The sequence below is a fragment of the Panonychus citri genome, unplaced genomic scaffold (genome assembly GCF_014898815.1).
Source record: "Panonychus citri isolate SS breed McGregor unplaced genomic scaffold, ASM1489881v1 Contig00001, whole genome shotgun sequence".
Lineage (NCBI taxonomy): Eukaryota > Metazoa > Arthropoda > Arachnida > Trombidiformes > Tetranychidae > Panonychus > Panonychus citri.
In genome coordinates this window covers 1730519-1757778 of record NW_026515406.1, presented here as the reverse complement: position 1 = coordinate 1757778, position 27260 = coordinate 1730519, and the positions used below count along the sequence as shown (strand labels likewise).

At 31.3% G+C, this 27260-nt stretch overlaps 1 protein-coding gene across 1 annotated transcript; it reads left to right on the top strand.

Moving 5' to 3' along the window:
• Nucleotides 1-7939: 7939 nt before the first annotated feature.
• Nucleotides 7940-19852, top strand: LOC128391540 (insulin-like growth factor-binding protein complex acid labile subunit). The gene is made up of 4 exons (XM_053351476.1): nt 7940-8698; nt 10122-10760; nt 10967-11113; nt 17763-19852. The coding sequence occupies exons 1-4, from the start codon at nt 8276-8278 to the stop codon at nt 18756-18758; spliced, it is 2205 nt and encodes a 734-aa protein (XP_053207451.1). The 5' UTR covers nt 7940-8275; the 3' UTR covers nt 18759-19852.
• Nucleotides 19853-27260: the final 7408 nt, after the last annotated feature.

Genomic DNA, 27260 nt, shown 5'->3' with positions numbered 1-27260 from the left:
CACAATCAACTTTCATATCAAAGAATAAACAATTTAAATCATCAAACCTTAAACATACGAACATCAAGAAGACAATGAAACAAAAGCGAAAATCACAAGTAAACCGACAAAAGATTCAAATGGAAACAAAAATCTTAACCTAAAAACGAAATAAAAGAATAAAAAATATCCATACAAACGAAAAATCAAATAACCAGAACAATTAACTATCAGAATTAGAAAAAAATCTCTTAACATCGGAAAAGAAACAAAAAATAATATCAAAGTTTCTATTCTATTCCAACAGATGTCACCACTTTTTCTCTCAAATTCTTTTCTCTTTCTCATGTTTACCTTTTTCTCTTTTCCCTTCATTCAGTTTTTAAGCGTCATTCTAATAGCGTGAGAATTACATTTTCACAGTGTTTCCTCTTTCACATTCAATTCTTTCAACGTTTATCCTCTTATACTATCAACTAAATATCAATCCACAATGACTGGTGAACAAAGAGTAAGACCAAGGAAGAGAAATGCGGATGATACTACTCTACCACCGCCGAAAAGGATCCTCCAAGATGATACTGAAGAAGTAAGTGAATATGAAAACAAAACTAAATACTCATTGGGCTTAGGCTAATTTGACAGACAAATCTATACAGTTACAAATCTAACAGACCTCTCTCTATCTGACCAATTGATATATCTTAGGAAAATCCTGATGATAATCTGAAACAGTTACTGCAATGCTTGAAACGCTTCGATCCCAAAAAAGACCCTAATCTCTTTCGCCAATGGACCAAATTAATGGACTGTGACACTGTTACATCGATCATAAAAGAGATTGAAGAATTTTTTGCGAACCCGATTACTGAAAACTTCTCACATGATGAGATTGTAACCCTTGGAAACTTCCTTAAAATGAGTAGAGAACCTGAAAAAATTGCTACCTACAAAGGAGAGATTTCAACTACTGACCCAATGACTGTACCTGTCAAGGATATGGAAAAGCAAAACATATTCATCAACTATCAACAAAAAACAATGATTCCTGATCACTGGCTCAATGTCAGCACGATTGAAACTAAACCGACAATCACTGTGACAATCACAAGTAACAACAAACCTGTTGATGGATTCACGACTAAAGCAGCCTTCAATCAACTCTATGAAAAACAAGGAAAAAACCATATCCATATTGAAAACTCCTTTCCAGCGAAGGACTGTATGAAATTGTTGGTTGATAATCAATTCTCCCAAAAAATCATAATGGAAGAGATAAATCAACTCAACTCTGACAAATACAAACTACAAGCAGCCATTGAACCACTAAAGAACCCACAAGTCTATGTCTTGCTGAATGAACTTGTCGATGAAGAAAATAAAGAGAATTGGATTGAAAAAATCAAGAAATACAACAAACTTGATGCAAAATTTGAAATTCAATGGCTATCAAGCACCAAACTAAGGAACGGAAAGTACAAAACAGTGATCTCGATAAACTCACTAATGAGATCCCTCATTGAAAGATTCGGTGGCAAGATCTCGACTGGCTGTCAAAAAATCGACGTATATGATAAATTTAACATCATCATTTGTGCAAATTGCTCTAAATATGGACATCGTGCTATTAATTGTCGCTTTAAAAGAATCTGCGGCCACTGCAGTGAAAATCACCCTGGCAAATGTGAAAAGGCAAAGATAAATTGGATCTGCCCTGGTTGTAAAGGCACCCATTCCATATTTTCAAAAGAATGCCCAATCTTTCTGATCAAATTAAAACCTGAGCTTGAAAAGATCAACCATCAATACAACTATGCGTTCTTAGACAATACCAGAATCTAATTAGACCTGAATGAGTCTATGCTCTCTGAAGAAAACTATCAGAACTATCGTAAGATTGAAATAACTCTGTAATGGAAATAAATAAAAAAATAAAATGAAATAAACAAAATGAAATCTTTGAATCATCGTTTAATTATACAATCTCTTAAAACTAAATCATGATACAAAGAACTACTAAACCTAGTACAAAGCAATGATAAAGAGGGAGATTAATGAAGACTACGCTTCGATATGTAAAGATGGGAATAAGTGTGATCAATCTTACTGAGTTGATACTTAACTACCTGTTGCATATGTGAACAATTGAAAAAATAAACCGAATGACCAAGAAGACCACAACTTGGGCAAAGCCAGCTTCCTTTTCGTTCTCGATAGGGACAATGAGCTGTAATATGCTGCTGACAACACTTCCCGCAGCGAGGTCTTGATCGACAATTTTTTACAGTATGGCCAAAGGTTGTACAAAAATCGCAAATCCGCACGGACAAACAGTCATAAAACTCGACACTTCCGGAAGGAGTTCGGATTATAGGCTCGACCATTGCACTACGGAGTTGAGAAGGTAACTCAATAAGCATTGTGTTGTATATTCGACCATATGTGACCCCCTTGACGACTATTTCATGCTTAGAAATGATTGATTGATAAGCTTGCGACAATGAATCTATAACTGCACTACAACCTCCCGTATGGGTAACAGGCACTAGAATCTTGATAATTGGCCTCTGTGGTGCCTGGAAATAATGAGACAGACCCCTGCTTGTGAGCTCAGTAAGGAGAAGAGAAAAATCTGAACCAAGAGGAAGACCAACATGTACATCATTTGAACCACGGGTGACAACTGCTCCCGGAGGCAAATAAGAGGAAGCTATCACTTGAGCCTTCAATTGGTAACTACTTATCCCTTGGCCACATGGTATAACTAAGGTCCTAATTAATCCATAGGGTTGAACCGGAACAATACCAACTTCTTTGTAATCATCAGCACTCATTATGACTTGAAGAAACAAATATGTACTTAATGACTCACCACCAGGGGTATTCTTAGCTCTGAAAGAAAAAAAAAAAAAAAGGAAAAGAAACATTTATTACTAGTTTACATTACAAATACGTGACAAGTTACTAAAATCCCTCTGATTTATCTCTTATAAATTATATATTTCTCACTACGTTGACAATAATATCGCTAACCTTCACCCAATTAGTGTGTGATAAATAATACTACCAACTAAATCTAAAATGGCTCTCATTGACATTAAAGGCTTACCGATATTGGATGGCAAAGATAAGGAGACTGTTATCATATGGTTCACCTTTCCTGAAGTTAACAAGATGAGCGAAGAATTAATTAAAGACAAGATTATGGTGATGAATGGTATTGATGTCAAAAAAGTGGTTAAAGTAACAAAAGACTACGAAACAAAAATCTTCATTATAATATCAAGGGAAACAAGGAATAAATTGTTCACAACTTATGGTAACATGATAACATTTGAGGCTGAATTATATTCAGCATTCGACCTACCAAATCTCGAACTAATGAAGCAATGGATCAAAATTGGCGAAGAGAGAACAATGTTAAAAAAACTACTGATTGATTGGGGCTATGAAAAAATTGTGTTTGCCAGAATACCCACCGAATATTTTGATTACAACAATGAGGCCCATGAATTAAAAATGTCCGCTGGCCCATCTGGTAGTGGAATCAAGCTGATAAGCAACCAGATGGCGTTGCTTCTTTCACCAAGAAAGCAAATCGAATAATTTGAAACACATGCTTCTGACCTTCTTTGTCCTTCTTTACTTCTTCTTAAGTATTCCCTTAATTACTTCCTGTTATCAACTAATCTCGACATCCTTCTCTATCTTATCTTTCTCATAGTACATCTTAATTACTCTCATTACCCTTAATTACTCTTGCCTACTCTCAACCAAAATGCCAATTGGAAATGTTGATGTTAACCTTGGAGTCGAAACCTTTACCCGTGGCGCACCAATGACACCTCATACCCTAATCAGAAACTTCAACCCATACTCAGCAATCAGCATGATGAAAATCACCTTCATGAGACAAAATCAGTTCCTTCCAGTATACAATCTACTAACCTCTGATAACTCTCTCACGATATGGTTAAAATCAGGAGTTGAAATGATCCCTAATGGAGTAATAGTAAAAATTGTGAGGGAAAAAAGCCTTACCCTAATATCAATGATAACTAGACTGAATGGCTGTGAAGATGTCGCGATCACTCAAGTGGTAAAAAACCCATGCTTCATGGTAGTTTACTCGGGTGAAACACGATCTGAAGAAGAAGTCTCAACTGCGATTACTGAACAACTGAACATCAGAGTTATATACAATGGACATGAATGGGAACGCTATGGTGGACTGAATGTATTTACGTTTGATTGCAACCAACGCAACACCATCATTGATAACCACTGGCGCTTCAACTTCTCAGACGGACAACAAGCATTGGTTTTTGATGACATTGGCTTTGTACAATGCCTAAGATGCCACAAATTTGTCGCGAGACCGGCACTTGATGACCATCATTGTGTTGAACAACCAGCCTGTTCTGTCTGCTCTCAAGATTACCATGGACAAGGCCTCTTGTGTCAACGACCACCTTGCTGTAACAACTGTGTGCTCTCTGGCCGCCGCTGTGATCATCCAGCTAACTATTTCACTTGTCCTGTTCTTCGCAAATTAATGCAGTCATATATAAACAAGACTCGTGGTCGCTTCACAGTTATAAGAATCTTAGCCTCTGCTCCAAATCCAGGGTGGTAACAAGAGTGATGGCTTTGGATCTGTGGACCATCAAACCAATGATACCAACATCTGCCAACCTTACCAATTTTCAATCTCCAGCAATTGCCTCCTTATCCTCGTACATCTTTCTACTAGACCTCGTTTATCTTACCCTACTCGAACCCCTTTCTTATCTGTATCCTACTCCTGAATTCATCTCCTGCCTCTCTCCCTTATCTACCTATTCCCTCTAATCTTTGTTCTATCTTATTGTACTATCATCGAAAAGGAAATTAAAACAAAAAATGGTCAGATTAAATCTCATGTGTTTGAATATTAATAAGAGAGTAAACACATTTAGGAAGTGCAACAAATGGATCGAAGGACAAGAAACCTGCATTGGACTATTGAGTGAGTGTACCCCGAAAATGATACAATATGATACTAGTAAGGTAACTAACATCAACTATTCTGATGACGTTGCGATGATTACAAGCAAGGAGATAAAGGTGATCAAAAGTATTGCCATCAACTATGGTGTCCTTGTGAGTCTGATCGAAACCCATGGAAGCCAGTTCTGGATCATAGCGATCTACAACAGACCACTCACCCACGAATCACTTGTGAAGATAACGGAAGTACTAGATCAAGTTAAGGATGAACCAGTAATCATTGGTGGGGACTTCAATGAAGAGCTTAGATCGTGGTGTGACGAGCCCAGAGACCCTCGACCCAATACCATAGAGAAAAAATCTGCGATCTCTGCATTAGAACTTAGACTGTTACACAGTAACTTTCGTCCAATAATTCCACGCAATACACCCACGAGAATTGCTGATACATCGTCGTCAATGATTGACTGTTTACTCTGTAACTTCTTGTTTATACCCTTGGATGTCGTATTAATGGATGAAAAAACACTTTCTGATCACAAATCAATTCATGCGATAATATTAACTAAAGAAACAAGAATGAAAATAGCTCCGAGGCAAAAGAAGATATTCAAACGGCTATTAGTAAGACAACTATCTATTACCGACACAATTAACCTAATCTTCTCTCAACCCAAAATCGCAAAACAGATACCTTTGACGACATACAACAACAAAAAACAAAAACTAATGAAGAAAAAATCGAGACTTGGAATTGATAATGATGACACCAGAATAAATAATGCTGATAATCATGAGAACATGGATAATCTTTTCGCATTGTCAAATCTACAAAATATTAATGACTCTAAATCGTTCTGGCAACTATACAATTCGCTGAGCAGACCCTATGGAACATTTAATAGAGAAGAACTTTTCAAGAGAAAATTTTATTATGTTGCTCACAATGATAACTACTCACAACACGAACTCTTTTATCATGGTATAAGTGAAACCGAAATTAGATGGATCAGAAAACATAACCCAACTTCATCTTCTGGATGGGCAGATGACTTTACGATCAATGAGTGGAGGAGTTTTAAAAAGAAAAACATTGACTTGATTATAAGGTTGATTGAAAAAATATTCAAATGTGGAGAGCTACCGATGGCCCTCAAGATAAGTGGAGGAACTGTTATCCCTAAACCCGATGGTGGTGAGCGAATAGTCCGCACGCAGAGTTTCCTGATGAAAATGATAGATAGACTGCTACTAAACAGAATCGAACCAATATTGTTGGAACTAATTGATGATGACATACAATTTGCGTACCGCAAAAGAAAGAACCGCCTATCACTCTGGATCAAGATAATGAAAGAAATCAACAACAAACAGTATCTACACATATTCGATGTATCAAAAGCATTTGATGAAATATCTCGTAAAAGAATACTGGAACTGATTAAACCACTATCAAGCCGACAAAACTTTATGTTGATTGAAAGCTTCCTGACGAATCGCTTTACCAAGATCATAAGAAATAACCAAGTTACGCTCATGCCAGATGATGAAGGAACCCCTCAAGGTACCTGCCTCGGCCCTGCACTCTTCTCAATTGGAATGAATGACGTTCTGAGTGAACTTAAGAGACAAGGTCATATGATTATGTCGTATGCGGATGATATCTTTGTACTGTCGAATAATTCGAGTGAGTTCTTTGAGCGATCCCTAACCAGTGAATTAGCAAGGATTAACCTAAGGTTGAACACGAAGAAAACAATGACCATAACTAAAGCGCATCTATTAAAATACTGCCAATATGTTGGTAAGAAGAAAATAATTGGCTACTTAGCGACGAGACCCGACAATAGAATCTTAAAGGAGCTTATAAAAACCAACAACTTGTCCAACATGGAAAGGATATTCTTATCAAACGCAAGAATAGAGGTTGTAAATAAGATAATAACGAGCAAATTGCAAAGCCTCGATTGTCTTGGACCGCAACACTTCCTGATTAACAAAGGGACAATACAAGAAATCATAAAAAAGACACTGGCACTCGGCCGCGAAGTAACTGCAACCACCCTTTTCCCACTGAGAACCGATAGATGGTGGACAGTAGCCCTAAGACTGAATAACCCGACAACGAATTACATCAAACAACAAATAACAAATCTGATTGACAGTGGTGGTATCGAAGCTATGAAGATGTTAAAAGGATTAGAAGACAGAATGATGATCAATAGCTATTATGTTGAGCCGATCAGAGTTGCTACTGAAATTCCTTTTCGTCACTCAGTCATGAGAATCGAAGACGCAGTCTGCCATATCGATAGGAAAAACGGAAAACATGTACACTTTAGCTCGTGGTTGAAGAACGGCAAGGAAACTACAACGCAAATGGTAATTGAAATGATCTGTGCGGAGGAGAACGTGATACCAAAGATCATCTTCTACAACATCCCTGAAGGTAAGATAAAGAGGATTAAATGCAGAAAAACGATCATCTACAATACGCTGATTGGAACACCATGTCAAATGGAAAATATGGAACCAATTAACATAAAGCCGATGATAATGAGAAAGGACCTGAAGTGGGCCTTGGATGTGCTACTGAATAAACTTGAACAAGAAGAGTTTGAACAAAATGCGAACTTCTACCTTAAATGGGTATTCAGCAACAATGATATCAAGAGAATCCCCTCATGGCTAATGAAGCTGATGACAAGATGGTACACGAGTTTCTCCAGTAACGAACTAAATAATAAACTCAAGGAAAAGATATCAGATCAAAATCCATTGTTGAACTCGAGGAAAAGCTCTGAAAATATTCTAATTAGCATAATAAAGGAAAACCTGAATTAGATGTAAAGTCAAACACGAGAGGCCGCAACCTGGGATTAGAACTACTGATCTAAATCAACCCATATCCAAACTCATCGTAACATCACTTAACATCTCATTTGGTCATCAACAACCATAAACCAAACACTAATCCAACTCTAACTCTAAGCGTAACGCTAAGAGTAGACGCTTAATTCGTCGCCTTGACCTCTCCTAGGTCACAACCAACACACTTCGTCCTTTCGTCTGTTAACTTGTTTTTCTTTCTCTCGTGTTTTCTTTTTTATATATTTCTTATTCTTTCAGTTAAATCAACAACAATCCATCAGTAATGGAAATGAAAACTCGAAATCTACTAGTGTTAAATGTACGTTGAAATTTGCGTTTTGGTTTGAACACCTTTTCCTTTTTTTCCAAAGAGAAAAGAATAAAAATAAAATTCGATTTTTGGATAGGAAAACAAAGAGAAAATATAATATACACAATGTTTTCTTTTATTCGATTTGTGTCTTCCTTTATGTTTCTTCTTGTTCTACAAGATTTAATCAACCTTTTCCATCAACCTTTCAACTGTTTAATAATTAGTGTTACAAGTGATGTAACTACTACTAAATCTTATTTCTCAAGGATTAATTTTTTATCACCGTTAATGGTTAATGCTTTCTGTCCATCAAATTGTCACTGTGATGATAATAAATTGGAAGCCATTTGTTCCAATGCAACTCTTACAATTGTACCAATTACTTTAAATCCAAATTTAAGAAAAATTCATCTCAACTTTAATGCAATAGTCAAATTGTCAACTGATTCATTTAGTGTTTATCGGAATATTGAATTTCTTGATCTTTCCAATAACAAATTGGATACACTTGAAGACAATTCCTTCAGAGGTTTAACCAAATTAAAGGTAAGCTAATGAACCTCATCATCATCATCATAAACAACAATCATCCCAATTAGCTGTTTACCCGTTGATTTGTGTGACTTTTTTTGCTCTTTGACTCATTTTTCCATCTTTGTCATTGTCTTTCTCTATTGTTTTTGTTTTTACCATCATCATCTTCTGTATTCCTTAGTGTCAGTGTCTCTATAATTATCATCTTTCCAAATGTTCTAAAGAGAACAAAAACTTGACAAAACAATAGAAGGAAAAAAAAATATTTACCTAATTATCTCCTGATTATTGACAACCCTAGCCCTTAATTTCGTTTAATTATACTCATCAGAAATAATTATATATCTAATTTTCAAGAATTGTTGATGCTCTACGATCGGTTGAGCTTTATTCTTCTTTCCAATGGATCTGATTTCGCTTTATTTTTCTTTTTCTCTTCTCCAATACGCTTATTAGAGTCAAGAAAATTTTCTCTTCTCTCTTACACTTAACATAAAATTTATCAATTTATTTTGATTAACGTCTCATTTTGTCAGATAATTCCAGTTGCCTTCAGATAGAATGATTATAACCTGCTTATTAAAATTCTCTTCCATGTAACATGAGTCAAAAAGTCTGATGATGCTAATCTTTAAAATGTTGTATTCTAACCTTTTCCTCTCTCATTGGTGACATGTTTTAACTGATTAGCTAAAAGAAGAGAGAGAGAGAGAGAGAGAAAAAAGAGTAACATTCAAAGTAGAAGAGAAGAAGAAGATGAAAAAAAAAGATTCTCATCAACAGTTAATACACATCCTCTCATTTAACCTTTTATCTTCATCTTCTTTGGAAAATTCAAACTCTTTTACCTCCTCCCTCTTCTTTGCCGCCACCATTACCACCGCCATCACCCTCTCCCTTTATCATCCTCATCCTCATCCCTCCTTTGACTTGGATGACTTAATCTGTCCATCAATGTTGATCTATTATATAGTAGTTATTTTGTCTCACTCATTTTTCTATGAATTTTATCCGTTTGTTTACAATTACATTCATATAAATACCCACCAATCATCAGGAGAGAAGAGAAGAAAATTTTGAAGTTTAACTGACAAAAATTCACTGAACAGTAGCAATCAAAAAGCAAACATAGAAAAAGTGTAATATCATGTTGATGATATTAGAAAAGTGGATATATGATGATGATCATCATGAAGAAGAGGAGAGAGAAAAGTGTTCCATTTACGATAAATCATCATTACGATTTTTCTTTTTACAGAATTTTTATTCTCTTTTTTTTTATTCTTCTTATTCGAACATTTTTATTCATAAATTTATTTCTATTTATTCATTTTTTTTCCTTTTCTCTTCAATTTAGCTATTATTTTATTTCTTTTATTTTTCAACATTTGATTTTTATTCTATTCTCTTTTCACCTTTTTCTATTTATCCATAGAAACTACACTTAGATGGTAATCGACTCAATTCATTAACCAATTTCACCTTCAATGGTCTTTCCGGATTGCAAGATCTTTACCTTAATGATAACTTATTGTCCAATTTAAATGATTCCGTCTTCAAGGGACTCACTAATCTGAAACAACTTAATCTCAATTCAAACCGGTTAAATTATTTAGGACCACGAGTTTTTATTGGTTTAAATAATTTGAGGACACTTTATTTAACCGGTAATTCATTAAGCTTAACACATGAACAGTTGATTAGTACATTATCAACAACAACAACATCACCATTATCATCAACGACAACAATAACATCAAATGCAACATCATTAACAACCACTAATCACAAATCTCTACTTGATGCACTTTCACCACGTTATCTACCCAATTTAATCAGCTTACATCTAAGTGGAAACAATTTAACAATTATAACAAAATTAAATTCACCCTTTTTCAGTGGAATGGATTCAATCTCATCAACAGTTACACCTACAATTTCAAATAATTTAAGATTTTGGAATAATCTTCAAGAATTAACTCTTAACGGTTGTTCAATTAGCTCCATTGAATCAGGATCTTTCAATGGTTTGCCTAAACTGACCACTTTAAGGATCCATAACAATAATTTTCAGGTAAGGTTAATCCTTATATCTGTGCTAATCTCTTTGTGGACATCTCATCTCTAATAACCCTTTCTTTTCAAGTTGATGGGTTTATTTTGAAATTTGATAATTTACTAATTGTTTGATTACCTTGATTTTTTTCGCATCCATCATCCTATTCGTTGATTGTTATAACATTAACACCTTTTATCTGTGTGTAATCTCGGGATAAATAGCAAGTGCCAAAGGAAATTTTCACAGATTTAGATAAACTTGAGGTTCTTCAGATTGGAGGAAATCCTTTTACAACAATCAACTCAACATCATTTACCACTTTAACCAGTCTCAAAAGCCTTGATATAAGTCGATGTCCTCATCTTAATGTAAGTTGTTGTTATTATTTTTCTCCTCATCCTTTTTTTCTCACTTTTCCCTCCTTTTTTTTCCTTTTACTCTATCGCCATCATCTTCTTGTTCTTCATCTTCTATTTATCAAATCATTCACTTTTATTTCTATCTTCTTATTCTGTTATAACTTCCAATTGCAATTCCTTTAATTGTAGATCCATTGTTTGCATTGTCATCACTTGAAATAACTGTCGTCTCCCTCCTTTATACTCTTTCCCTCTCTCACTCACTATCGCTCATCCCTCATCTTCCATTAAATATCACCAACAATCAACGTTGATTATTTTCCTTTCTTCGTAGATTTTATTCATTTCTTCATCTTAGTCTTCTTTTAACCATTAAACTTATTTGTTGTTGTTGTTGTTGTTGTGAACAACTGAATAACAGTGAGACAGAAAATGCGAAGAGAAAGAAAGAAGATGAGGATAACAAAAGGATAGCAGGGACTTGTCTCTTATTCTGCTGACTATTCAATATACTTTTACTCTCTTTTCTATCTTTCTTTTTTACTCTGGATACTTAGTATCTTATTCTTACCAGTAATGTCCAGTTTTCTGGTTCTTCTTTTATCGTAAATTCAGTAAGAAGAAGATGCATTTCATTCATCAGGATGATGAGTATGGTAATGATAATGGGAATGATGATAATGATAATGATGTTAAAGAGTATAATGAATCTCTGAATTGAATATACATATATGTATATAGTTCTGATACTGTTACATGTAAACTGAATTTGGTTCATCTAAGTTTCATGTTATATTCACAAACTTTTCTCAATATTATCTTCTGAATAAGTAGAAAAAATAATCTCTTTTTTCCCTTTTCACAATGAATTACATGAAAATCTATTAAAATAAAGAAATGGTTAATATATCATCTGAACATATTTCATGTGATTATCATCATTATAAAATATGAATCACAATTTAGTTTGCAATATGATCACAATTATTACATTATTAGTATTACCATGATAAGTATCTAGTTATCATTGTTATTTTAAGATGATAATGATATAAACATTGTGTATATAAATGATTTACTAGTTACCATGAAAAAAAAAACTTTCAACATTACCATTGTTAGTAAAATGTTGTATTCTACCAAAAAAAACTGAGAAACACTGATTAACTCTAATTGTTATCATCATCATTATTAATACTCATAATTGAAAAGTTCCTCGCTCTATGTTAACCATATACTTCACGAAAATCAGTTTTTAAGCATAACAATTAAATTTTTATTATCATGTTACTCTCTTCCAAATGTTATCGTATATATGAATCCTTAATCTCTTCTCAAACATATCTATACTATTAGAAGTAATTTAATCACTGAATCGGATTAAATTTTCAACTTTTCTTTTGTTTTTTGGTATAAACACACACTTTAAAAAGGATTAGATTGATAAGAGTATTTCATATGTTGTCATGGTAATAACAATAATGATATAATCATAATGATGATTATGATGATAACAATTCCATAGATTTAATTTGATTGTTTTCATCAATTGACAATGTTACTTTAATCCTTTTCCTAGTTTTTTATTTTCACACTTGAATTGATTGAGTTTTTTTTTCATGATACAAAAAAAATCACAATGTAGTAAAAAAGATATAAAATCCTAACCTTTTTTTTCTGTTCAAAAATGGATTACCCACTTCTGGAATCAATTTAATTGTCGTGAATGACTCTGATTCATTGAAGAATATCTCTTTCAGAATCTGAGACATATTCATTGTCAATTTTATCCTATTTCCCGTTTCCTTTTACTCTATTTTCATAATAGTAACTGTATCTAAATAATCTCAAGCAAAAGATAATGATAATAATTCAATCCTCTTCATCATTTCCATTGTTAATCTATCCTATTGTCAATCCATTGGCCTTAATCAAATTTGCAATAATGAAATAAACAAGAAAAATATGAGATAAACATATTTGACTATCTCTACCAGTCAGAATGTGTTAATACCATGAAAATATGTATATGCATGAGAATCTGAGTTGATATATCTCTCTGAATATTTTTCATTCTCATTCATATCATTTAATATATATGAGATATTAATAATCTGGTTGCTTGATTTTCTCGGTTAGATAATTTTGATTGAGTGATTGTTATAATACAAAACATTACACTTATTAAGTTTTCTGTTAAAATATTGATTATATTATATCACGCAATCAACACTCACACACATATACTCTTATATATATATAATATCAGTTGAATGAGTTATCAATCACAATATACTACATCTAATACCTGGTGTTAGGGTTGAGTAAAGGTGAATATATATGGATCACCGGATAACATGCTCTTGATAATTTAAATCAATATATGCAATAATTATAATACCGGTAACATAATTAGTCTCATTTATGTATTAAAAAAAACTGTTGTTCTTGATTGAAACACTTTCTAGATTGTAGGTAAGCTTATCAGAAACCTTATTAATTAATTGCTATTGTTTTACAGTTACTTTTATATATGTAACAATTAATCTTACTAATATTGCAATTAACAATATGGTAACATTATATTGCAACTTTCGTGTTGCTTAATTTATGCATTTAGATTTACAATTGATTATTAATTACTGTTGATGATGATAAAACATTGATAGGTAATCATCATCACCATTTTTATTTCAATCAATTATTAATTGTTTTACAATCAACACAGTTGAATTTTTTTTTTCAATCATGAATTAATTCATTAACAATCCTCAACCTCACCTTTGATATTGATTTCTAACTTTTCTCTATCAATATTAATTAACCCTCAAAGCAATTGTCTTCCAACATGATTACCTGGTCATGGATTGATGATTAGCTGTTTTTATCCTTAATCATTTTAATCAGTAGTAATAATGATAACTAATGTTTTCAGTTGTATGTAAGTGAATGAGTGAGTGTGTGTTGTTGTATTACTGCAGTTGGATAAGAAAAATGAACTTGAAATTAGCCTAAGGCCACAATTAGGTTTGGTCGCAATCTTAATTTACTTGATTTAACTTTTTCTCTTTGATTATGTAATTAATTTTTTCTACTCTATCATAATATTAACTAGATTATTACAATTTTCTTATGTTGAACACATCAAACACTGATTATTAACTATTGATACAAATTAATTTTGTTCATCTAACATCGTTAGATGAACTGAAATTAAATTAGCATCTTATTGTTAATATATATTATTCATTATTCTGGTTATGTAAGAATAGTGAGAAAGAACAATTTAAACTGAATTAGAAATGTATTTAACTTTTACATTCACAATTTAATAACATTACCATCTAATTGTTACAATTTTATTCACAGAACTTTTTTTTCTGGTTCCATCGTTAAGTTATTAAATTAGTTGATTCCCAATTAGATTTATGTGCTTTTTTTAAAACATTTTATCTATAAAATTTAATTGTCGTTTTTCAAATCATGATAATCTAATTATATCCTACGAAGACGAGAAATGTCAAAGTGATTAGCTAATTGTGATGTAAATCATTTGTCAATAGTTATAGAAATTTTTGTCTAATTAATTTTTGGACCGGGAAAAGTTTTCGTAAATTGTTGACTTAACGATAATGATAACAATATATTGATTGTAATGGTAGGATAAATTGTTAACCAAACGATAATTTAATTGAAAATTTTCAGTAACTGGTAATTTAATAGGAATTTATTTTCTCTCCTCTATATTTATACATACTTTTATTCAGAATCATTATCTGTGAGTTTAATGAGATTCTGGGATGAGATTCATAGTAGATGGTTTTATATCATGATGCTGATGATCAATTTGATATTCAGGTTTTTTTTTATTCAGTTGACTATCTTGGTGTATATCTGCCTCTGAATTGAAATCCTCAGCCAAATCTTAGTAAAAGAGATGAACATGAAAGAAGAAGAAAAAATTCCGATTCTCAGTTCAGTTTTCATTCCAAATCTGAAAGTTGATCCTCATGGAGGAAAAAGAAAAAATTTCCACCCTGAGTATTCAATGAATTCTGTGAATAAAGATTTCATAGTAAGAAAAAGATGTATTATATTTATATCTAACTACCAGAACTTTTTTCTGCAAGTAACTCAATAACAACAGCACAACAACATATCATCATCTTTCTCCCCCTCTCCCTCTCTTTCTCCATCTCTCTCGTTCTTTCTTTGCATATCATATTTTTCCCTTTATGATGATAACTTGACAATCTGATTTTTAATAAATAAACTTATTACATATTCATAAACATTATCATAATATTGTTTAACTAAACACAATTTACATTGATGATAATTCATTCATTTCATCAATTTATTTCATATCATGGTGATAGTTTTTGTACTTAACCATTAAACTTATTGAATAAGGAAAAGTTTCTTTCAACTGATTTACTACGTTGATTGTTCATGTTACAGCTTATCTATAATACAGAAATTGAGTGATAATAATCTCTAATTATTTCTCACAACAATTAGTTTATATAGACTTTTTTTTTCTATTTCTTTATATAGAGATAATTAATTAGAATCAAGAAAATGGCAGATAAGGTGAAAAATGATCAATGTCTCCATTGAACCTTCCCATTATTTTGTTACATCGTTAGTGTTTTGTAGTAGCTACAATAGTAGTTATAATCTTTTACTTTTTGGGTAGATTTTCAGTTTTATTCTTACCTGTTATTGTTTACCTGTGCAAAAGTCATTTAATGAAGAGGCGGTTGGTGTAAACTTGTTGGTCTACTGTTTTAGATATCATGATAACTGAATTCCTCCTGCTGATGATGATGATAGGTAAAAGTTCATAAAAAATTGACTTGAAGGTTTGGCTAATGAATAAATGAATCTGTTGATTGCCAATTGAAATTATTACTTTGATGAAGACTTTCAAACTTTCATCATCATCGTCATCATCTGTTTTGGGTGCAGCCATCAAGATATCATCATCCTTTACCTGTCCAATTTGTATGAATCACCAATTTGGTTTCATGTTATTAATGAAATAATTGAGCTAATCTGGATAACAATTAACAAGAAGCTTTTTGTTTGTAATTAACCTTTTCCACCCAATTAAAAGTTTCAGTTGATTGTTGAGATAATTTTTTCACTTATTGAATTGAGTTCATTATTAATTAACTAATATTTAATTATTATTTAGCAATTAACTTTGATCAAGTTTTGGAAACAAAAACAAAATTAAACCTTAAATTTATTGATTATTCTTTCCATCTCCTTAATCAAGGGATTAAAATGATTAACAAACCGATTAAGAGTGTTAAGTAATATTAAATTAATCAAAGGTACAGTTGTTAGATACTCAATTAGAAATTATTTTATTAGTTGAAAATCTATTATTAATTGTCGTTTTTATTGGTTAATTGCAATAATGAGATTACAATAATGATGATGATGGTTAAAATGGATTAAGTTAAAGGATTAATCACCATTATCATTTAAGTTACATTATCCTAAGATTCAGGTAGAAAAACAGGTAAAAACATTGTTTTTTTTTCTCGCTTCAACTCTCGATAAATTAACTAAACAATTAATCTAATCATTTTTTTTCTTCGCTAAATCAGATAGTAAACCTTAATCTCTCCTCTACATTTATCATCATCACTATCATCATGCTTGTGAATAATTGATTTCTCATTTCATTAAAAGCATCTCTCGGATATAATAATAATTTATATGTCAAGATGAAGTTCAAAAATGTGAAGATAAACATGATGAGAAGAATAATTTCCTTCCATCATCATCATCATCATCAACTACTTCACTTTCTTATACATGCAAATTTTTCTCTATTATTATCGTTGTTTCTTATCATTATCATCTTTTCATCATCAGATTGTAATCTCTCTCTCTCTCTCTCTCTCTCCATTGCTACTTCTTTTAATCATAATAATAACAATTTAAAACACTCCAGCAATGAAAATAGATGGAAAGATATAGATGATGATGATAATAATAATGATCATCATTACGACAATAATTGTTATAACGTTCTGTAATAATGATGAGAGAGGATAAGGATAAGGATAAGGATGAGGACGATAATGATAATGATAATAGAGAATCCGTCTTAAGGTTGCAAAAATTTTGATAACTAGTTGTTGTTGTTGTTGTTGCTTCTACAGGAGTTCTGACATTCATATCATTTAACATCATTTTTACAATAATAACAATAATAATTACGATGATAATAGTATATTATTATTGATGTAATCACAGTTGTAATACTTTGCATAGTTTTGTACATATTCACAAATAGGATGTGTTGTTATTTCCAGTGTGTTGATGGTGTGGCGGTGTAACCTTAAAATATTGGCATTTACGAAAGTTATTCATCATTTTGTATCTTCCTCATCCTCCCCACCCTCTCGGTCTCTCCTCCTTACCTTTTTTCGTTGCTTGTTTGCTGCTGCCCTTCCCTTTCTTTTCTTTCCTTTAATTTTATTATTACCATAGTAGCCCCAAGGCTACGATATTTTCTTTTTCCTTCTTTGTGGTTTTTTTTTCTTCTTCTCCTACTTATCAATGTCTCTTTTTTTCTGAGTCTTTTACTTACTTATTTTTATTTATTTTTATTACCTTTATCATTATAATTATACAGATTATTGAATCAGGAGCTTTCACTGGACTGGAATCATTGCAATCATTGGAAATATCATCTAATCCTAATCTCAAATATATTGAGTCAACTTTATTTGATCCATTGGTTTCCCTTGAGAATCTCATCTTATCTCATAATTCATTTTCCTTTCTTGATCCTCATCTGTCCTTTATTGCCAATCGTATTAAATTATTTGATGTTCGTGGCAATCCTTTCACATGTAATTGCTCCGTTCAATGGATACGTAAATTGTTCATTGATAATAGTGAAGTTTTTATCAAGAGACTTTCACCAACGGCATCATCATCATCTCAATCATCAGTAACTTTACCAGCATCAACTGTAACAATTGATTCTGTTAGAGAAGCAAGTGCAAGTAAAAGTGCTCGTCGAGTTGCTCCATTATCATCTTCATCATCATCATCATCGTCAATATCTTCATTGATACACTCAAGTGATTCAAGTAATTCGTACTTAAATGAGTTAACATGTGTCAATCCTATGCCTCTTAGAGGTAAACAAATAATTACCCTTGAACCAGGGGACATGGGTTGTTATGAGATTGAATCATTGACACCGATTGTAATTGGTGTAGTAATTGGGTGTATAATTGTAACTGGAGTGGTAATTATATGTGGCATCCGTTGGAGAGCCCGTTTAACTGGATTAATTAAAGGTAACAGCTTATCATCATCAAAGGCTCGTGCTCATCATCACAATTATCATTATCCATCTATCGTCACTGCATCACCAATGGTCGGAGGTAATTTTACTGGTGGTCATTTTGGTGGTACTTTGATGGGCACCATGGCTGGTAGTGGAGCGATAAGTACTGGAAGCCGAAAAATATTCAGCATGAGAAGTCACAATCCAATAAATACTAATGATCTAGATCAAGGACCTTATTCTAAACCTGAATGTATTGTGATACCAGGGTACAGGACCGACTCAACAACGATAATCCATAATCTCAATAATCCAATGAGATCTTATTGAGAGACACAAATCAGAAATTAAGAAAAAATCTAACTGATGATGATCAAAAATTAATGATCAACCTGATCCTGTTACATATAAATGTGTTATATATGTTGTGTATAATAATGTTACAGCTGATGATGACGATTGATAATAATTGATGATGAGGATGAAATTGAGAGTCTCTCTCTCTCTCTCTCTCTCTCTTGCTGAGCTCACGAAGAAAAATATTTTGTAAGCAAGTGATGTGTCCGTCAATTTGATTGGCTCACTTGAAGAGGAAAGATGAAGGAAAAAGATAAAGCTGCCGATGATGCTGGTGATAATGAAAAGATGAAGATGATGATGATGAGGAAAATCGTTAATCCTTGACAAAAAATATTTAGTACCAATTTCCCAGCTAAATGAACAACTTTTTTTTCATAGTAATTGACCTTCACTTGTAACTTGATAACGTTATTTTTTTCATCATCCTTGTCGTCATTATCATCATCTTCTTACATGCATACTTAAGTTTTGTGTGTGTATTTATAGTTTACTTTAAAAATTGTTTCTTAATCTGAGTCCATCTTGTTTACAACTCATCTTCATCGATATATTAAATGATAAGCAAGAAAAGTTTACTTTTTTTTCAACATCGATTGCTTATCATCATCATTAGTCGATTCTCATTATCATCATCATGGAGATTGATTTTGGAAATAAAACAAGATGGAGAAGAAAAAAGAAACAAGGATGATAAAAATCTTATGAAAGATGATAAACTGGATATACAATCACTATGGATAAGCAGCAAGATGATGAAAATGAAGATGACCATCATCATCATGTTGAAGCTTTTTCTGTGTCCAAGATGAATATTCAGTTTCATATTTCAATCTAATCTTAATAATAGATAACTTTTACATCCCATCTTCACAGAGAGAGAATTACATCATCCACCCATTGATATCATCTCTTCATCCTCAATCATCCTCATCATCATCATCTTCCTCTTCTTCATGTATAATATGTATATAAATATACATATAAAAAAATGTACATTATGTATAATGGTTATAATAAATGATCTGTAAATGATTTTCCATGATGAAAATAATTTTATCAATTTTATTTCTCTTGCTCCTTTTTGATGAATTAAATATCATCAGAATGAAACAGATTTTTGATTATCATCAACATTCATGGATAATAATGATCAAGAATCGCGGAAATGATGATTAATATTAACCAAGATCTTCATTGATATTATATGTTGAAAATGTTTCCTCATCAATCCTACCCGATGATCCTTATGAAGATAATCAATAATTAATTACTTGATTAGCAGATGAATCATATTGAAAATTGTTGGTTAATTTTTGCCTTCTTTTTTGGTAATACTTTCTTGCCATGTTGATTAACTTAATTGCTGTGATCAAATTGCTTTCATAGGGTGTGAACAATATCGTGACCACGTTAAACAGTCAATGTTGATCAATGATTAGTTAATTGTTTCATTATCCCCTGTGGTGTTTAAACTTGGTGTTTTTTGTTGTTTTTAATCATTTTTAATGGTTGAGAAAAGCAAAATTCATAATATTAATAATAAGCCAAAAAAATTGATGTTGTTGTCTAGTAATTAGTAAATCGCCTGAGGGTAACATGTAATTCTGATTGTTAATTATAATCCTTGGGACGTTTTTTTCATCATTTTAAATGAAAAAAAAATACTTTTTTCGTATATAATTAAATTTGATTATCGTAATGATCAATTTCCTTTATTTTCAACATTCCACGTAAATTGTGTATCAATTTGTTACATATTATTACAATTAACTTTTTAATTTTGATTTAATGATGATTAGTTATTGATAATGTTGTTACTTGATTATCAACGATGATTACAATGTGTCCAATGAACCAATTTGATTTAATAATAGTGATTTAAAAATTAAGGTATTGCTTTGATAATTGAAAGTCAAACAATTGGGGGATTGTTGTTGTTGTTGATGTTGTAGGCTTGAAGGTGGGAGGGAGTCAAGGTAGATACTGACCATTGGCCTTCACCACAGGTGTCCAATGGTCAGCAAACAAATAGAGACAAACAAACAGAAAAAGGTTTGACCCAAAGGCTATTTCAAAATGTAATCTTTTTATTATCAAACTTTGAGATATTCAAATAGCCATATAAACATACAATAGGATCAATGGTTTGATATTTTCATTCACAATCAACCAACTGTCCATTGGTCAGTTTTTATTAAGAAGAAGGAAAAAAAAATTCTATCTTCAAATAAACACACATACAAACACACACAATACATTAACGATCAATGAATTTGTTATTTCCACAATCAACCAACTGTCGGATTCCCGGGGTCAGTGTGACAATGGCCAGTGGACAGAAAACAAGATAAATCGTTGACAATTTAAAAAGTTCAATCGGATAAATCGTAGTGTAAATGATAATCCATCAGGTGAAAAGAATAAGTCAAAGAAATTTTTTCTTCTCCTTCATAATGATAATAGTTTTCATCTCTCTCTCTCTCTCTCTCTCTCTCTCTCTCTCTCTCTCTCTCTCTCTCTCTTTTCAGGTAAATTACAGCTCATTTTTGTTATAACGAGAGAGAAGGATAAAAAAATCCTATGGAAATCAACTCATAATGAGTTAATTAAGATGATGATGATTATTATTATGATGATATATAAATAATATTCAATGTTAAATCATCCAAGAAAAGTAATACAACAAAGTGTATGTTTCATTTTCAGGTAAAACTTTAAGGTAAAAGTTAAACCAAGTGTAATTTTAATCATGATTACGATATTATAATATTTAATAATAAGTTATCAAAACTAATACAGTTACTTGGTTAATTATATTAGTGTTATTATATCAAAATGAGAGATGAAATTATATTTTTATATACATTTAATAGTCCTTATCATTACCGTTATTATCCTAGACTAGAAACAAAAAATATCATCATTATAATCATGATAATAGTAATTACAATTTATTGTAATCTATTTTTTTTTGTATTTGGGTTACTCTTTGAACCAATGTCGGTTTGGGAAACAAAAAATTCTGGTAAATCCATGTTATCCATGAAATAATATAATGTCAACAATTACAATTAATGGTTTGTGTGCCAATTATATTTATGTTTTTACCCATGAATTTAGTTAACACACTGAAGTTAATTGTAATTGTAATAGTTAAATGTGAGACTGTGATTGAAATCAGGGCTCATTTTTCATTCTTAAGACTTTTGAAACCTAAAACAAACAGAGATGATGCTCAGAGAGAGATTAAGATTTACTTTGAACATCTTCATCTATGAGTCTTAAAGTATCATTAGATGATGATGATGATGATGAAGGAATGATAATGATGATAGGAAGACGATGATGAAGTTTACTCAGTGTGAAATGTGTTTACTGGTCACAATTTTATGTACTCTACAATAGGAGTTACCTTAATGTTACCAATGGCTCGATTATCAAACCACCCAGGGCATCTTAATCATCTTATATCTTTTATCTTCATCTTTTCATCCTCTCACTCAGGTCCACTCTCTCTCTCTCTCATTTCCTTACCTGAAATATATCATATGGTTTTACCTGAGATCCTTAAACCAGGAAAAACAAAATCTTAAGCTGAAAAAACAACAGAGGTAATAAACAAAAACCACCAAAGAAAAACCTTGAGGATTAAATGTTAATCGTTATGATTAATTGTAATGGTAAATCAATAAAATTAATAAGAATCAAGGATAATATGAATTTTTTAGGAAGAAAAGTTTCTCATTCATTAATGAAATTGTAATTAATTTTCAATCATCAAAATGGTGATCACAGTTGATTGGTAATTGTGAAAAATTTTCTTCAAGTTTTTCCTAATAATTATTGATCTTTGTTGTTAAATGATTTACAATTAATGATTAATCATTAATTTGCTAACTGCTTCTGATGATGATTATTGATTCATCTTTTCCTCACTGATTCTTGGTGATAATTTATATTTTTCTTCCCTGGCAATTTAGTTAATCATTTCCAATGTTTCTTAATGATTAGCAAATATTATCATCATGTAATAACTGCAGGGGAAGAAAAATATCTATTCATAATTGACATGTTAATCAATCAGTTGATTGTTGATCATTTTCATAATCAATTATCTTAATCAAAATTGTTCAGTTGAAAAAATAAAATCATTTTTTATCCTGAATTGTTTCATGGTTGATAAAAATAGGTTTGTCATGTAATAGTAATTAAGTTAAATCGTCAGAATTCAGATTGAGATTATATTTGTTACATTGAGCTTCAAGGTTACTTTTAAAATGCTTTATCATTTGATGATAATGAGATGAGGATGAAGATGAAGATGATGATGATGATGATGATGATGTGTGGTTGTGTGTTAATCTTAAGGCAAAGGACAAGTAAAGTCTCTAGGTGGTCTTGTATACAGGTAAAGGTGTAGTTTCAAGTTCAATGATGATTAACCTGTTACCTTGATTTCCAATTGATTAATTGATTGGAAGAAAAAAAAAGTTCAATGAGTTTTTGTTTATTTTGAATCTTTGTCTTAATTTTTGTCAATTGATTTCCCCTCTATTTCTGTTGTATGTGATTGTCTTCATCGATTGTTTGATTGTGATTAAGTGGTTTAGTCTTAATTGTTGGCTTGATAATAAATAACTCACTCAGTGTCTCTCTGTAATTGTTTTGATTGTATTTACGTTACATAACATTATCTCTTGATAATCTGTCGTTGATTAAGTAAACAATTGTTTACCTGTTTACCTGAGATTTTGTTCATAAATAATTAACCTTCTCTGTGTAGATTTTGTCCTTTTTTTTCAGATCTTTTTGGCTTCTCCTCATCATCAGCATCTTCATCTTCATTATCATCATCATCATCATCCTCATCCTCATCTTTTGCTACTTCGACGAGGTAATCAATCAAATTGAAGTAGCTCAATACATTGGCAAGAAAAAAGTTGTTCCTCCCTGATGATTTTTGATGCTCTTTCTTTTGCTTCTGTGTTTATCATCATCATCTCATCATCATCTTCATGATGTTTCATCAATTTTGACCGTCATCCAGTTAAGGCTTCATTCAGGCTTTTTGAGTGATGAGTACAACTGATTATGATTACAGAATGATAATGATGATCAGAAAATGATGACAAAATATTGATCTTTTTTTTTCTTATGTCAAAACTTTTGTTATCATAAAGTTAACATATGATTATCATGATGATGAAGATGATTATGTTGATTAAAGGTCTATATGAAGATGCTACTGTGTATTGTATCATAATATTACAATTGATGATGATGATTGAAGATGATTTAATTTGAATGGCAATGATTACAAATGATCAGTGAATATGGAAAAAGTCAATTAATGAAAAAAAAAACACAAAATTATCAATCTAATAACATGTTTACCCTCTAATACTAAGGCTTCACAATTGAAGGCTTAATTTTACATTTATCAATCATAATCATCATCATCTATTTGATCAATATAATAGTTATGATTAGTGTGTTTATCATGATAATCATATTAACCAAATTAGATTGATTATCATTAGCTATTATTACAATTATAATTACCATAATGATTATGTTTGAAATGGTCGAGATGAATGTTAGTATAATATGTTACCATTCAATTGAATACCATTAAATGGCTTAAATGTTAATCAATAAAGTTAAATGAACTTTATCATCCTGATTATCATCATCATCCATTTCAGGAAGGAAACTCAACTTGATATTAAAGGATGAGGATGAGGAGGTGATGGTGGAAATGCCATAGACTTTGAGTGTAAATTAAGATTTGATCAAATATCGACATTTAATTAAACTGGGAATCTTAATTTTCCATTTGATTGTGACAATTAAATAACCCAAAACCTAAATAACCTTCAATGATAATCAATCACTTGAGTTACCCTGATTGATACAATTTGTATTGATTAACTGTTAATATATATACGAAAATTTAATCTATTAGTTTGCTAATTAATCTTAAATCATCATCAAGTTAATATCAATGATAATATTATCCTCCCACTTTGTTATTTGATAATTGTGATGATTATCATGATAATATTATGAATTATCATTTGACCCTGATTTTAATTACTTATGATTGGAATGATTATTTCTTATGGTTTGTTTAATTTTATTTTCTGGTTACAATTAATGATTAACTATTTCATGACAAAAATATATAATAAAAATAAAGTAAATTAAATATATAAACAATTAGCCAAGGTAATCAAAAGTGTAATGTCAATATTAATTATTTTCATGGGGAAACCGTGATAATATTTACCTGGAAATGATAATAATTAAAGTGGGTTTGATTTAATTAACGTTTCTAATTGTTGAAACAACCATAAAAAAATGTTATATTTTATGGTTGAAAAGTGTAACCAACAATCAACAACAATCAGTTGAAAAGTAAACTAAATCAACTGAATTTTTATCACCATCATCATGATGATTAAGATGATAAACGGATGATAAGCATCATTAAAATCATCCTTGTCTTCATGATGATCATGTGTCGCCAGGAATTAAAGATTAGATTAACCAATGTGAACTTTTTATCGATCGATTTTTTTTTCTTCTTTGTTTTTTTCTTATTCTTTTTGTTTCTGTTTCCGGTTCATGTTGATAATGATGATGAGCTTCTTCATCTTCCTCCTTCTTTTTGTCATCATTATCTTCAAGGTAATTCAAGGTTCCAATGAGCTGATTGGAGTTCACAGTTTCCGGAAGATGATATTAGTTTGTTTAATCAATTTATATCATCGATTGGATTATTGTCTCGAACTTTATTTTTCTTTTGGTTCTAAAATCAATATTACTTTCGAATCAAACTTTCCATTAGAACTTTTTTTTTCTTTCCTCATCATCATCATCGAAATTAGGAAATAACCTTAATCATCCAATAGGTAAGATTATCATCATGATGATGATGATAAAATCGCAAGAAATTTCATTTCTTATTTAAAGACTGACCATTTGATTCATTTATGATTCAATTGTGTTGATTAATATTTGTTTCCCCTCAAATCGATACAATTGTTTATCGGCTTATTGAGTTTTAAATTGTCAATTGTATATTTAATTGTTGACTGTCAATTGATGGACCATGATGATGATTAAAGGTTGGAAAATGTTTGTCACCGGGGAAACTAATTCAGAAACTACTGACCACATGGTCACAGGAATGTAATAATAACAGTGATAGTTACAACAACTCCTCCTTTGGATGATGATGATGGTGATGGTGATGGTGATGATAGTGATTAGTTTGATGGTGATGATGATAAGGAAGATGGATAATAATAAGATAACATGTTCATGGTAACATCGAGTTGGCAATGAAACTTGTCAACAACCTGATTTCTTGTGATTCCTCAATTGTCCAGAAAATTATCATCTTAGAACTTTTTTTTTCTATTTTATCGATTACCGTTATTATTACAAACTAGTAATGTTTTTCATCCTTCTCATCATCGTTTACTTTTTTTTTCTCTCTCCTTTTGGGTAATTCACAATTTCGCTCACTGTTATTATCAGAATCATTTTCTTTGTGAAAATTATATCTTCTTTCATCAATGAAAAGTGAGATGATGATAAGGATGATGATCATGAAAGGGAGTTTAATGTTATATATATAAAAGCGGAAAAAAGTATCAAGATGATTGTACGGCGATGACCATTGATTGTATGGACACAATAACTTTGGAAATTTTTTTTCCATTCATCATATTTTTTCATCCTTCTCTCATCATCATCATCATCATCATCTCTCTCTCTCTTTTCTATCTTGTTTCTTATCTTGTTTTTTATCATCACCTTTGTATGTACTTTCCATCACCTGATGATAAAAGGGCGTAAGGATAAAGATAAGGATGATGTTTATGACAATAGGGAAGTGATCATCATCTTCATGTTGATTTTTTTTCACCTGATCTATTTCCTGAACAGGTAAAGTAAAAGGAGTAAAGGTGAAGAGCCTTGTTGTTAAAGGGAAAACAACTGATGATGATGATGGTAAGAAGGGTGAAGATGAAAGATGAATTTATGTCAAAAATTTGGTTTCAGAATTGAATGATTTTCCATGAAGAAACATGAGCATCTATTGAACTTTTCTTGGCGCTTTTAAGTTGAATCTATTTTTTTAAGGCTCATCATCATCTCTCCCATTGACAGGTCTCAAGAGCTTTTCATCACTCTACTTTACTCACATCGTCATCATCTCACGAGTAAGATGATGATAATGAAGATATTTCTCATCATCATCTCTCTCATCATGATGACAGAATTCAAGCTGAATCATCATCAGAAACAAAATATTAGATAAGGTAAAGTCCCAATGATTATAATGGTTACTCAAGCTAAGAATGACTTAGATCTTTTTTATTACTCTCTCTCTCTCTCTCTCTCTTCCATTGTCATCATTATCTTCATCATCATCACTTTGAGCATTTGTAAGCCTTATCT

Excerpts from the sequence above, each read along its gene's own strand:
- LOC128391540 (XM_053351476.1), top strand. The coding sequence starts at position 8,276 with ATGTTTTCTTTTATTCGATTTGTGTCTTCCTTTATGTTTCTTCTTGTT. Across the intron at positions 8,699-10,121 it reads GAGGTTTAACCAAATTAAAG|AAACTACACTTAGATGGTAA; the intron begins GTAAGCTAATGA and ends ATTTATCCATAG. Across the intron at positions 11,114-17,762 it reads GTCGATGTCCTCATCTTAAT|ATTATTGAATCAGGAGCTTT; the intron begins GTAAGTTGTTGT and ends ATAATTATACAG.